Here is a 14,476-nt window from a genome sequence, read left to right on the forward strand (position 1 = left end):
GGGGCTAGCCGTGCGGTGTGTGGTCCAAGACTCTTGATATAGGCATGTGTGGCAGCAGGAGCTACTGGTCTCAGGTCTAGTAATTTCTATGGTCCTTGCTGGACCAGGAGGAGTCATTAAAGTACATCTGTCTGGAACTGTTTATGGAACTCACTAACTAGGCACGATTCCTTACAGAATGCGCATTGCTCGCTACTTTTTTTATTTCCCCGAGTAGAAACAGGAGGGAGGAGATGCTCTACTTGGCAACAACCACCTGCTTCTTCTTCTCCTGGGTCACCCAACAGGACCCATAATTCAAGTTGTGTGTGAGCGGAGATGACTGATCCTTAGGGGTTGGATAGGGGCATTGAATGTCAGGAGGCGCCTGCCTCATCTGTGCAGAGGCGTGGAGCATGAAGAGTGGTGGGGAAGATAGAGTCTAAAGTCAATAAAGTGTCAAGTACAAACTATTCTTCATGAAAGTGTTATAAAGGAGATTTACTAATGATAAACCCGATACATGGAGAAAACCTCTAATGTCAACATGTTTATTTTGCCAACTTCACTAGGGCAAAATATGTCATTTGAGCCTCATGTGTTCTCCCATGAATCTACTTTAAGCACATTCAGAATAGTACTGAAACTGAAATGTAAATAAAACACTCACTAACACGCAACACCTACCAAGCCCACTGTATATTGGCTACCTGTGGCTAATTTTGAAAACATTTTTAAAAAATCAATGGTGTTGATCCAGTCTAAAATTGGGCTTGGCCAATTACAAACCCAATGTGGTACCAGCAGTTAAAAGAGTTTAATTGGTAAATGATGGATCCTCTGCTCTGCTACAATGTGTTTTCTCTGTTAATACACTCTATTCAGATTCATCTCTCTTTCTGGAGGTGTCGTAAAACATAAGGCTTCATTGCCCACAAGAGGTCATATATCTGCAAAGTGTTCAGTACAGGTTGAAGGCTGAATGCAGCAGGGTATTCACCATCTAAGGGGCCTTGGGTGTGTAGAGGGAGTGGGCTCTCAGTGGGTGGAGCAGTTCTACACATGCCAAAAACTGTTCATAACAGGTACCTTCCCACCCATGTGTGGATGATTGCCACAACATGTTTGGCTTTCCGTGAAGGATTCACTACAGAACAAAGTCTGTGCGTTGTAGAAGCTTGGCCCCTTACAGTGTCTTGGGTTTCTGGACAGAGTGACTTCTTCTTGAAAAGTTGTTCACATGGCAAGATCCGCTGCAGAACGGGCTTGCCCCCTCGTGTCTGGTAGATTGCCCACATTAGTTTGCCTATCCACAAAGTGTATGGTGCAGGGAGAAGGCCGTGTATAGGATAACTTAAGTTAACCTAAGAGAACTTGTGTGTGAACGGTAATTTATGGTTTAAGTGATTCTACGTCGTTTACTAATTTCCCATCTGAAATCCTGTGTTGCATTGTAGAGTCATTTGAACAGCAGTATGTTTGATGAAGTCATCAGTTATGCCATAAATGTGGATATTGAGATCTCATCACTCATGTCATCAGTGAGTGATGTGATATGTCAGGGCATAAGCAGGACAGGGCATTGTCACAAGTTATAGTTAACTCAGTAAATTATAACTAGTGAATTTCAGTGCATTTTGTTTTTTAAATGTAAGTTTTTTATTTATTTCAACAGCTAACTAGAATGTCGCTTTAAACCTTGTTTTTAATATATATATAAACATCCTGTTCCTCCATAAAACAGGAGTCAACAGGCTCTGGTTTTCTTCAGCGATTTATTGCAGCAGCTGTTAACGCGTTTCGAAGCGGTATTGTAAATAAAAGCCCACATTTTTCCGAACCCTGGCAAAGTGGGGTTTTCTGAGACTCAGAGGAAGAACCAGCAATATGTCCACAGAATTGATTCTCCTCAATAACCTGCACACTTCAGTCAGTCAAAAATAGTCTTTATTTGATTTTTCATCATGAAAGACATGCTACACAAATCAGCCATAAAAACAGTCACAATCCCTACAAATAAGAACATTAAAAAGGGATTCAATATCCTTGTTGTGCAAAATCGCAATTATGAATGACAAGGTGTACCATGATAAAACAATAAATTATTGTGCAATAAAAACTTGATAAAATAGTATTAAATCACATATACAAGACTAGACTTATAATAAAAAAACAATATTAAAATTATCATTTATTTTTTATCATCTTCAATTTTTGGCATTTTTTGTAATATATATTTGTGTGTGTGTTTTTAGGTGTATTGTAAAATATAAACTAAGTTTCTAAAGTAAACTATGTGAAAGAATGGATGATTGTATGAGGATTTATTGAGCACTGTGTGTCAATGTGCTGAATTAAAGCAAAAATACAGAGCAGCAACTAGGGGTAAATATTTGTGCAAATACCCTTGTGCACTTATGCATAATATATGCATAAAGCCAAGTTAAAAACATTAATAAAATAGTGGTTTAAAAAGTATATAAAAAATATACATAACACCCAACAAATACCTTAAGTTAATGTGCAAAAATCCTAAAATTACTTAAAAATACCAATTTTTAAAATGTGCATTCTAAAATGATGCGTACGGTAAATGTCCATGTGCATTCCGCAGCAGGTGCCTCCTTTCACAAAACCATATTACCAATCCCTTAGACCTGGGACATAAAATTTGCAGGTGTGCATTCAAAGATGGACCCATAATAGCTTCCATGCACAGCTGCTGGTTAGAATGGAGGTATTTCCAATTGATTCAACTCCTGTCCCTATGCAGCTAGTCTTTGCATGGGTTAGTGTCCTACTCCAGTAAGAGTAACATCTTCCTTCCTTCAGGCGATATTTATACTCCAGCCTTATCCTCATGGGAAAGTCTTTAATCTGATCCAGATAGGTTTTATTCCCACATTTTAAATGTGAATTTAAACCATTAATTTGCAAAATTATCTACCTCATACCTCATGTTGGAACTTCCGTGGGTGATTTAGTAAATGTAATGCTTGCATTTCTATTGCAAAATGCAAGTAATTATCTGGACGACTGGTAAGGGGCTCCTTGGGAACAACAAAGTAAACCAGGGGCCATGGCACCCTTTGCCCCCATTACCTCCGCTACTGATGTGGGGTTCTCCACCACAAGAACGTTTCCTTCCATGGAAATGGCCGCATCAAACGAACCTTTATGGTGGAAAATTCACCAATTAATATGTCAAAAGAAGGAATTTACACCACCAGCTGCATGTGCATGAAATGCACCCTTGAAGCGATGGCATGGATGGTCATTGCTGCAAGTCTAGACTGCCTAACAGTCTAGTGAGCTACATGCCAGGTGCCCCATTATTTGTGTTATACTGAAAGACAGATCTACTGTTCATTGTGCCCTTTTACTGAGGTTGCCACTCTGTAAATAGAGGTGAATAAGCAGCGGTGGACCGTGCAGGAAAGCGAGGCGGGGGGAGCAGGATAGTGGGGGGGTGGCGGGGGAGTCGGGGGGTTGACAGACGACAGAATAGGGAAAATGAAATAAAGAAATAATTCCTATTCCATCATCTGTTGACATCCCCCTCCCCGCCGCACCGCGTTTACCTGTACTGACTCCTGCTGTGAATAAGTTTCTCTTAACTGAGCGGATAATCGCGCCACCTCTTTCTGGTGGAACCAAAGACGTCTCTGGCCACATCCAGAGAACTCCATATAAATGGAAAGCCTGCAAGAGCTGGGGATAGAGAACATGAGTTTTTTTGACAGATTCTCATTACCACTCTCTTCTAAGTTAGGCTCTGACCTTGATTTTTTGGATTCTACATCCATGACTACAAGGATTCAGAGTTTACCATTGTTCTACTGAAATGGCTTCTAATAAGCACAGTCAGCAGTCATTTGTCAGTGCTATCATTTGCCAAACTAATCTTGCACATGCCTGATTTTAATCAGCTAAAGGTAATGTACTATTTTACTTTACAAGTAATTTTTCCTTTAGATGAAGCTAAATATCCAACCGGTAGTTTGCCATAAAATGATTTGTTTTAGTGGGCCATCCTCAGTAACAAGCCTATTTAAATGCAGAGGATACGCTCAGATAGCTGCAATGCTTAGTATGTGCTTTTTTGTGTTGAATGCAAATTCTAAGGGTTCATATGACTTGCAGCAAGCTTAGAGGCAATGTTTAAAAAAGTCCCCCAGCGAGAACAATATCGTAATAAGCGTTTTTGAGATGCTGTGTGGCTGCTGCCAGTCCAGTGTTTTCCTAACATTCATTTATTTTAGTTAATTTTGTTTCAAGTATTTTATTGTATTCTTTACTTGTTACCTCGTTTTCATTGTCCGTGTTCTCCACGAGGAGTTTCAAAAGACAAGGGATTTCCTTTTTCCTTTGGTTTGATCATTTCACTTTTTACTCGGGTTTGAGGTCAGACCTGACAGTGCAATGTCTGCAATACCCAATGTTTCCAATATACATCGAGTTTATTAACCTTGGGTCAGCCAATGAAGACATCTCTATCCTCATGATGTGGGCTGTATAGAGTAACATGTCCCCTCCTAATGAGTGTTCCCACTGCAATAGCACCTGTTTTATGTCTGAAATCATCACACTTTGCCACATTCAATCGTTCATTTCACAAATGCATTTTAAACACAAAGAAATCCTTTTTTCTACTTTACAATTAAAATAATGTTTTTGAAAGGGCTCGAGAGGAAGCCTGACCTTATGATGGCTGCCATATTAGGTTGTCATGTTGCTGATGAAGACAGCCTGCCTCCAAGATGGCTACCAAATGTCTTACAAGAAAATGCAGCGGGTGGGCATCTTAGTGTCAAAAATCTGTAAAGGGGCAAAAAGGAAACTCGATGGACTTATTTATGATGTCATTTGACAAATTACATTTACATGTGGCTTGCCCTGGAATACCCGATTTTGAGGAAAGATGCACATATACTTTCATGTACTATGTTCTACCTAAGGACACATTACCTTAAAAAGCAAAGGGGTCATTCAGATTACTGGTTAAGGGCATCTGGGAAGTCACCAATCTCACAACCAAAACGTCCGCACTCAGGGACGTTAGTATAGGTATCACTATCGTTAGATGCAGATAGCTAACTTTGGACGTTTTTTTCTCAGATGGTTGAATTTGCTTCCAATCTATCTACATCTAAACCTTTGGAATAACACTCTTCCACCTCTCCTATTATCTAACCTAAGCCAAGCGTTGCAAGCTGTGCGCGTCTTGTCTAGAAGAGTGGCCATGTTGGAATCAGGCAACGCAAGACCAAATGAGACCTCCATGGTGTCTGCCGTAAGCTCGTGTTTGCACAAGGAGTGACAACAGAATCAAGCATTATGAAGCGGAAACTATAACCTTTCTGTATGTACTGTGGTGGCTGGGCAACTTTTGGCTGATGACCGGTGAAGCTGTCCCACGCAGCTATAGAGGAGTTTGGCTCTGGTTCACTCCTCGGCCGTCACCTACCCAACCGGACATCGGATACTGTTTTTCCTCGTCTTCCCGTTGTGCCTCCTACATCCTCTCCCTCCTCTTTCCTCCATTAGTATCCATCAACCTCACCTATTCCTTCCCTTTCTCCCCTAATCTTTTCTTGCCTTGCCTATTTTATTTTTCGCTCATGTTTATGCTATGCTGTTGTACTCATGTAATTCCTGTAACTATGCTCTAGTAACTGATGTAACTTTGTAACCATGTTCGGAAACAATGTTTCTTCCTCATGTAAAGTGCTCTGATACCCCCGGGTCTAGCCAGCGCTATATAAAACTCAATAAATAAATAAAATTAAACCTGTATTAATTGAAAGGCTCCTCTCACATAAGAGTGAGACTATTTCACAACTGATGATCATTATTTTTCCTCATTATTTTAAGACATAACTAAAAGAAACAATAGAAAATTTTACAGCAAGTGAGGGCTGGAAAGATACAGACCTGCACCTCTCTTGTAATTAAATTCATCCATTGTATGCAAAGTTCATAATTAAGATTCACATTTCAACCATTAAATATTCAAACGGAGCTACAGTCAAATTATGTAAAATTGAAGTGGCTCTTCATAGACTCATGGGAAATATATATTCAGAAACAAAATGGACGAACACTAATGACCAGAGAAAAGAGGTCATATCAGTGATGCGCCCGCACCAGTTGCAATTTAGAACTGATGTTAACATTTCTCGCTTGTTAAAAGAAACAGAAGGGACAAGACCTATGGCCATAGGACAGAGGGACAGAGGGACAGACAGACAGACACCCCCTCCCCACCAGAACCACTAAAGTGAACTCCAAGCAGGCACAGTCCTGGGCACACGTGATGAGGATATTTTTTAGTGTTACATTCAGTCTTAAAGCGTTATATAAATGCAGTGGTCGATACCAGTATTAGTTCGAAAAGTCTCTTTATATATATATCAGCAACGACAATGTTGTACAAAACAAACCAGCCAACACGTGTTTAGTTACTAAGAGAGGTCCTGTGACTCATCAGGGCTATATTGCGATTGCTGAAGAGGATGTGCAAGTCCCCAGAATCCAGTGATAATTCCAACCCGTTTGGGGGCGAGCGGAAGACTGGAGGTACTGCGGATGTAGGCTCTGGATATTGTGCCGCGTTGGTGTAGAAGAGTGGATGAAAAAGTGTCTGCGGGCTAGAATTAAGCCATAGGGCGTGATCTGAACGGAAGGCCGAAGCGGGTACGCCAAGGCGCTTGCAAGAAACATGTTGCTGTGGAAGATCAAAAAAAGTGCGGGTAGGAGCTAGAGGCAATAGTCAGGTTCAAAGACGTTATAATTGGATAACACAGCGTGGGCTCACCCTGGAATTATAGGAGGAGGCGATCCAGTGTCCGGTGGCATGGCGGGTAGTGAGGTGCCGGGAATGGCGGTGAGCGAAAAGGAGCCCAGGTGCGGGAAAAGTTTTGGCGGTATCGTTCAGTGCACTTACAGGAGAGTGCAGGTGCCTGTGATCTGTTGCTGTAGGAACATCAGGGACACTGGAGCCGTATGGATAATCAGGCAAAGTGAACTCCAAGCACTCCATTTCTCACTCTCTTCCTGCCACCAAAAAGTATGTTTCCTGACCTGAGAAAGGATAGGAGCTCCACTCTGGCCACTCACACTTGCCACCAACATACTTCCCACAGAGCCCACACTGCAAATGCAGCTTCCATCCAACTGAGCACTCTCTCGTTGGGTAGTGTGCTTCACAAGGGGTATGCAGCGCTATATAAATGCAATAACAATTATTATGATAATTGTAAGCATTGCTCGGTATTTTGTGTTCTTGAATAGGTACATTTTAGAGCACTGTGATGATGCATTTTATTCAAGTGTGAATGAATGGAAATTAATTTACAAAGTGTTTGAAGTTTGAGATAAGGATTTAAATTTTATTTAAATGTTGCAAGTTCAAAAATATTTGAGATTTGCATAGACAAATCATGTCTCTATGCTGCATTTGCTATAACGTGCACAATCAGCATACATATAGACAAAGCATCAACATACATGTGTTCAGAAGAATTGGAACAGAGTTAACCAATATTTTCAAAGAAATACATATTCACAGAAGAAACCGTGGCCCAGATTCATCAGAATGCAGTAGGGCTCATACAATGCAGGATGATAGTTTGTGGGGTAAAGCGATGCAAACTGCAATGACAAAAAAGTTTTGCTCACAAAAGTTATCATGCGCCAAAAGTTGATGAAAGCTCAGCATCAAAAAGATTTAGGACCAGATGTACGACAATTCACATTAGCGTGTCGCAAATTGCATTGAATTGCAACTCGCAATTTGCGACTAGCTAAAGTTAATGTATAACAGTGTCTCCGACACTGTTTGCGGTTCCCAAAGGGGTAGCACATTGCATGCCTCATCAATATTCAAGCTTAATTTGTGACCCCATTGGGAATGGCTAGCACTACCAGGGATGGTGGCCTGCTAAGGTCAGCAGACCACCATGTCTGTGACTGCTTTTTGAATAAAGCATTTTCTTTTTATGCATCCAGTTTCCCTTTAAGGAAAACGGGATGCATTTGAAAAATCATAATGAAACTTTTCAGCTTAATTTTTTAAGAGCAGGCAGTGGTCCCTGGGACCACTACCTGCTCTTAAAAAATATTTTTGCACACACTCACAAAGGGGATGGGGTCCCCTGAGTACCCCTTCCTGTTTGCGAGTAGTTTACCAACTACTTGAAGTAGGCGGTAAACTGCGAGTGTTTTACACCCACAAATGTGGTTGAAAAACAATAGCATATGGCATTGAGACTTGATATTAGGAAGGGACACCCCTTCCTAATAGCGTGAGTCGCAAACGCTATTTTGCGAGTCAGTTACTTGCAAAATAGCGTTAGTACATGCCAGCACCCTTTTTTGCATTCGCAAACGGCCCGATCAGCCATTTGCGAGCACAAAAAAGGGTCGTACATCTGGCCCTTGTTATCACCTAATATCATATAACCTAAAACAATTTTCCTATGAAAACATGATCCTAACTATAAATACCTACTGGTGCCTCTTTATAGATATGGTTCTGCTCTATTTTGTTTATCATTGTAGCAGTGCAACCCATTGCTTAATTTGAGCCAGTTGTTTACAATGTTCGGCACCAGCACTTAACTGTCTACACTAGCACTTATGACATAGTGCCACAAGTCGGCACTATTGTCTAAATCAGAGGTGAGTACTATAACTGTTATTTATTAGTTTTCTATGAATAAAAAATGACTAATACCTGCCGCCCTAGACACTTCTATATATATTTAGGGGCCTGGAATAGTCTTTTGAAAGAGTGTAATGGTTAGCAATTGTGAGGTTACTCTAATTTTTCCTTGACGTGGGCCCTGGCATTTATTATTATTCTTTGTTTTTTTTTACAAATTAAGCTCTGGACAAGTGTTTGGATCTCAGGAAGGAAAACTCACCCTTGCCATTGTTGGTAAATTGAGGATAATTAAACTGAGTACTAGATTTACCTCTATTTTATACCACTTGGGTAAGGCTGAAGCGTAACAAAAATATACCAACACATTAAAACAAGACCGTTTGTCTCTGCCAATGCTTGCTCTTACTTTACTTTTCCTCTAGGAAGAAATCATTCTTCCCTGCGGATAAAAGTCTTCTCCCACGAACCTATGGAAAATCGAGCAATTTCCTTCAATTTACCTTTCTTAATCGTCACTTGCTCCTGCCTTTTCAGGAGTTGTTTTACGTGTTTGTACGGAGCAGCAAACTACAACATGTTTGGGAATCTTTACAATAGCGAAGCACTTTTCGTAATTGTATTTCAATAGTGTGCATCTACAGGATTAGTTACCAGAGCTATGCTTTTCAAATGTCCGACACAATTATTCAACATGTTTTGCATTCAAGGTATTAAAACATCCACATACAGTTCTTTATTTATCCTTTCATCTTTTTAAAACAAAGTCAGAATCCAACAGCCAACGTGTTTCATTTCCTAAGGAGAACTTCTTCAGGGCACAATAAATTGTTTAACAGTAAATCCATCTTTTATCATTAACTATATTGACAGATAATCATCCTGTATAGAATTGTGTGTTAAATGGAAACAAGGAAGAGTTCTCCCAGTTAGTTTGAGGTCCAGAGGGGGGAGACAAAGGCGAGCTAGGCATAAAGGGTACCTCTAGAAGGACCTATATTACTTTTACAAGTAATATAGGTCCTTCTAGAGGTACCCTTTATGCCTAGAATTGTGTGTTATTCTTTACATCAATGTGTATATAGCTCAATGACTTTTTTTTGGGAATACCTATAAATGTATGAGTTTGTTCGTGATTGAGGGCATATTTTAATTTGTATAAATGCAATGTAGCGTAGGTGGATTGTATCTCAGTGTAAAAAGTTAATCTCTTCCATAGAGGGGTTCGTCTTTATTGACTAATCAGCAAAACAATACTTAGCATCAATAAATCTACAAGTGCTGCCTCTTTCCCTCTCTTACAGATAAACCAGGATTATAGCTCGGGCTTAGACTCATGGATGTGTTAGACATTAATATTAGATCACAATGCTAACGTGCTTCAGTTGAGCTCATCTGATTTTTTCTTGTAGAATTTCCCCTTTAACGAACTGGAAAACAAATGGGAAACTTACAATTCTGATGACAGTTCTATATGTTTTCAGGCAATTGTTTCAAATTATGAAATGTTATTAAAAAACTATTACCTTGTATTTAAATTTGAGATTGGATGTTCATGTTCAGCTCCTACAAAGTTTTATCCAGAACCTTTTGTTTCAGAAATGACTTACATTTTTCGATTAATCTCATGTATCGATAGTTTGCACATAATTAACCTAATTGTTTTTTTTTCTTTTTACAGCTCTTTAATTTGAAGTCTCCCATCTTAGCCTACTAAAATCAATGCATGAAATTTTGAGTGATGAGACATAGTTAACATCTAAAAGGACCTTATTTTTAATTTATAAACTGTAACACCCCCCAAAGAATAAACAATGTACGGCAGTGCTAGACCAATTAGTAACCTGGAAGGCAGCCCAGCTAGATCACCTCGTTTACCAAGGTCTCCACGTTTGGGGCACCGAAGAACCAACAGCGGGGGAGGTAGTGGAACAGGGAAGACGTTATCAATGGAGAACATACAGTCACTGAATGCAGCCTATGCAACCTCTGGACCCATGTACTTGAGTGACCACGAAGCAGTAGGCTCGACCACTTTTCCAAAAGGCACAATGACTCTTGGAAGGGCCACAAATCGAGCTGTCTATGGTGGTCGAGTAACGGCGATGGGTAGCAGTCCAAATATTGCTTCAGCTGGCCTTTCTCATACCGACGTGCTTTCGTACACAGATCAGCATGGGAGTCTGACAACGTCTGCCCACCACCACCACCACCATCACCATCAGGTGCCCTCAATGCTGAGGCAGGTGAGAGACAGCACCATGCTGGATCTGCAAGCCCAGCTGAAAGAGGTGCAGCGGGAGAACGAACTCCTGAGGAAGGAGCTAGACATCAAAGACAGCAAGTTGGGATCTTCCATGAACAGCATTAAGACCTTTTGGAGCCCAGAGCTGAAGAAAGAGAGAGTCTTGCGAAAAGAAGAAGCAGCCAGGATGTCGGTGTTGAAGGAGCAGATGAGGGTTTCTCATGACGAAAATCAGGTATGCAAACTGAAAATATCTAGATGCGATGGGCTTTCTGTTGTAATTAGTGTGGGGGAACACCTGAGGGTGATGCTGTCACTTTAAGGCTCTGATGAATGCATATATGTTAAACAAACAGCATGACAGCAGAATTCCAACATTATCACTAGGATTTTAAATGTTTCTTCTATGTGTTATCTTTGGAACACAACTGAGGTGTAATATTATCTCCACCTTGAGAGGTTACAACCCACCCTAGGCCTGGAATGTTATCCTACTTAGCATTATATTCTGGTAATCGCGGTTTTATTTGTTCTCCATAAATGCAAATCTTCAACACCTTAAAATATGATTTGATATTACAAGTTAAAATGTAATGTTAGAATACTTCTTAAAGTACTAAAACCGAATTGAATTAGGAGGAACCGAAGGTATTATCAGTATAGCTGATAAGTCAACTCAAGTCACGTGTTCCACGTCCGAAAGCCAGGACTAGGGTTGCTGGGGCATTAAAACACATATTTAAAAGGAGTAAAGTATAATTACAAGCTCCAACATGCAAAGATTCATTCATTAAATTGTAAGAAGTGGCTGACAGTATCACCGGTGACATGTTGTTAGATGTTTGGTATGCACCCCTTCAAACTTGCTTTCATTGCCTGGCATTCAGCAGCTGTAGATTTAATACCATGCACTTTTATCCTACACTTACTTCACACCCATTACTTCATTAGATATTTGCTTCCCTGCCTTAACTTCATCTATATCTTGCCTTCATCTGCATTTAGGGGCTCATTATGATCGTGGACGGACTTGAGTCCGTCCGCGGCCATAGAGGAGGAGGGAACCTCCGCATGGCCTGCGGAGTTCCCTCCTGTCAAATTAGGATGTGACCGCCACCCTGGCGGTCACATCCTCTATTTTTACCATTGCTGCGGGTGCGGCTTCAAGCTGCACCCGCCGCAATTATAAAAATGCATACATTTCATTTGTATGCAGAAAGCGGCAGGCACCGTGCGGTGCCTGCAGATTACTGCATGCAAATGCAGGGGGGTACCATAGGTACCCCCCATGTGCACCCCCACCTCCCCTTCACCCAGGGGCCCCGGAACAGACCTCCGCAGTGAAGTTACACATGCTTTTCACGTCGGAAAAGCCGCCGTGGAAAGGCATCTCTTTTACACCATCCTAATGTGGCTGGCGGTGTCTGACAGACACCGCCAGCCACGTTACAGCTTTTCCGCCGCGGTTGTAAGTCAACCACGGCGGAAAAGCGGTGGACTGAAACCAGGACCCACCAGCCATCCTAATGTGACGGTGGGTCTTTGGTGGGTCCGCAGAGGATTTTCCGCATCTTCCGGGCCGGCGGTGGCTTCCGCCGGCCCGGAGGATGCGGAAAATCCTCCATCATAATCAGCCCCTTAGTACGGGACACTATGACTTTCCCATAGCATCAAACAAACACGTTTTCAGGGATGTTTAACTGAGTTAAGGTTATAAAAATATCAGTAAATTGTTTTCTTACTTTCAAATATTTATCTTACTTTAATTTAGGGTTAGGTTTAAGATGAGCATCACGGAAATGTCCTGAAAACTATTGTCATGAAAATTAAATTAAGAGTTATTGTCACAACAAAGTTACATATTGTTTTAACTATAATCAGAGGTTACATTCAGTAACACTCACAATTACAACTGATACTGATATAAATAAATTACATTAAATTAAACAGTTATTATTTTAGCAAATATAGGTTTAAGGTTGGCATTTGGGTTAGAGTAATGATTAGAAATATATTTTTCAATTTGTTCCAGGACATCAGAAGAATTAAGTTGATATGAATTAATTTAAGTTCACTTTAATCCTTTAAACTTAATTATTCATAGAGTTAGAACAGCAGTACACGGATAGTATTTCTTTATTAATCTAATTATGTTGTATTTGCTAACAATAGGGTTAGGACTATCTGCAATTATTATAATATAAATTATGAAATCAAAATACTGTGTCACCTAAACGCTATCTACCTGAAGACACAAGTCTTCTATTTTACAATGACACTACTGATGCATTGAGGTAATTGTAGGATGTTACCTGTGGTCACGTGTTAATTAAGATATAAGCACCTGTGATCAAGCCTTATTCAGTAGCCGAAACACGTCAGGAAATGAACATGCTTCCAGCGTTATTTAGAATAGAATGCGAGAATGCCATTGAGTTGGGCTTTGTTATGTTTCTTCTATATATATATTAGGCAGAAAAAGGTCTCGAGCAGTCATGCAGGTTTGATAGACGAGACGAACCCAGGTACTGTGCTGATTATTTTATTTCGCTCTCCACCACACCACCATTACGCGTTTCGGCCAAGCCAGGCCTTGATCACATGACAACTTTGTAGGGGCGTATGTGCTCAAATTAAAGTGCTAGTGCGAACAAAAAAAAGTATTAATTTCATAGACATGGAAAACATCCTATCTGAACAACATTACTGCATAAATGCAAGTATGCACGTACGTAACCTTGTAAAGTGCTTGTGCTGCATATGAACTGTACCAGGTTATGTACAACAGGATAATACTAATTGAGTCTATAGTTATAAATTCATAAATATAAATATAAATATAAATACACATATAAATATAGCAGCAATACACACAGTGTAAAACACATAAATGAATAGCTTGGTATGGCTTTTAAAATTAATATTATTATTATTACACCACATTATCATTGTTATATCTATGTACATACAAATTGTTTGCTCAGTTGTTGCAAGGAAACTATGCCAATAATCGGGTCCTGAGTTCTGATTAGGTGCCCTTGCTAAAGCCATGCTTCTGAGTTAAACAAGACACAGGAAGACCCTCAAGTGTTACGCATTCTAATTGCTAACACTTGATGGGAAATCACACCCAAGTGGGTAAGGCAGTGAGAGTGAAGAACAAAAGAACAATATGCATGAATTAATTTTTTGTCTTATAATTATGGAAACTGGAACGAAGGTCTTAGAATTTTTATTGTATTTTAAATAGTAGTTTTTAGGCCAGGCGGAGTCCAACTGTTTTGTAGGAATCATGAATCATAAGTAGTGTATATATATGAATGTCTGTAAATATATGCCTTTTTATTTACTTGTATATATATATATATATTTTGTCTATTTTATGTACAATGCACGTATGTATTGCTGCTTCTTTTATGATTTTAACTAATCGAAATAAAGAGTTTTGACTGGGTAAGGCAGTTTAAGCATACAATATTCAAAGATTAGCATACGTGCAAATTCAGCAATAAATATTGGCATAAAAATATAAAAATAGTGCTACCTAGTGAAAATGTGAAATTACAAAGTGATTATATAAAAACAAT

At 39.9% G+C, this 14,476-nt stretch overlaps 1 protein-coding gene across 4 annotated transcripts in view; it reads left to right on the forward strand.

Annotated features, from left to right (window-relative positions):
- The first annotated feature begins 10,325 nt into the window (after window positions 1-10,325).
- ERC2 (ELKS/RAB6-interacting/CAST family member 2) overlaps window positions 10,326-14,476 on the forward strand; it is a 2,191,867-nt gene continuing 2,187,716 nt past the window's right edge. For 3 of the 4 annotated variants that reach the window (XM_086939131.1, XM_086939132.1, XM_086939133.1), the window contains exon 1: window positions 10,326-11,124. In XM_086939131.1, coding sequence (XP_086795257.1) covers window positions 10,459-11,124 — 666 coding nt within the window. In that variant the 5' untranslated portion in view covers window positions 10,326-10,458. The remainder of the gene's footprint in view (window positions 11,125-14,476) is intronic. The other variant, XM_086939130.1, reaches the window with a different exon arrangement.

The sequence above is a fragment of the Lissotriton vulgaris genome, chromosome 9, assembly GCF_964263255.1.
Source record: "Lissotriton vulgaris chromosome 9, aLisVul1.2, whole genome shotgun sequence".
Classification (NCBI taxonomy): domain Eukaryota; kingdom Metazoa; phylum Chordata; class Amphibia; order Caudata; family Salamandridae; genus Lissotriton; species Lissotriton vulgaris.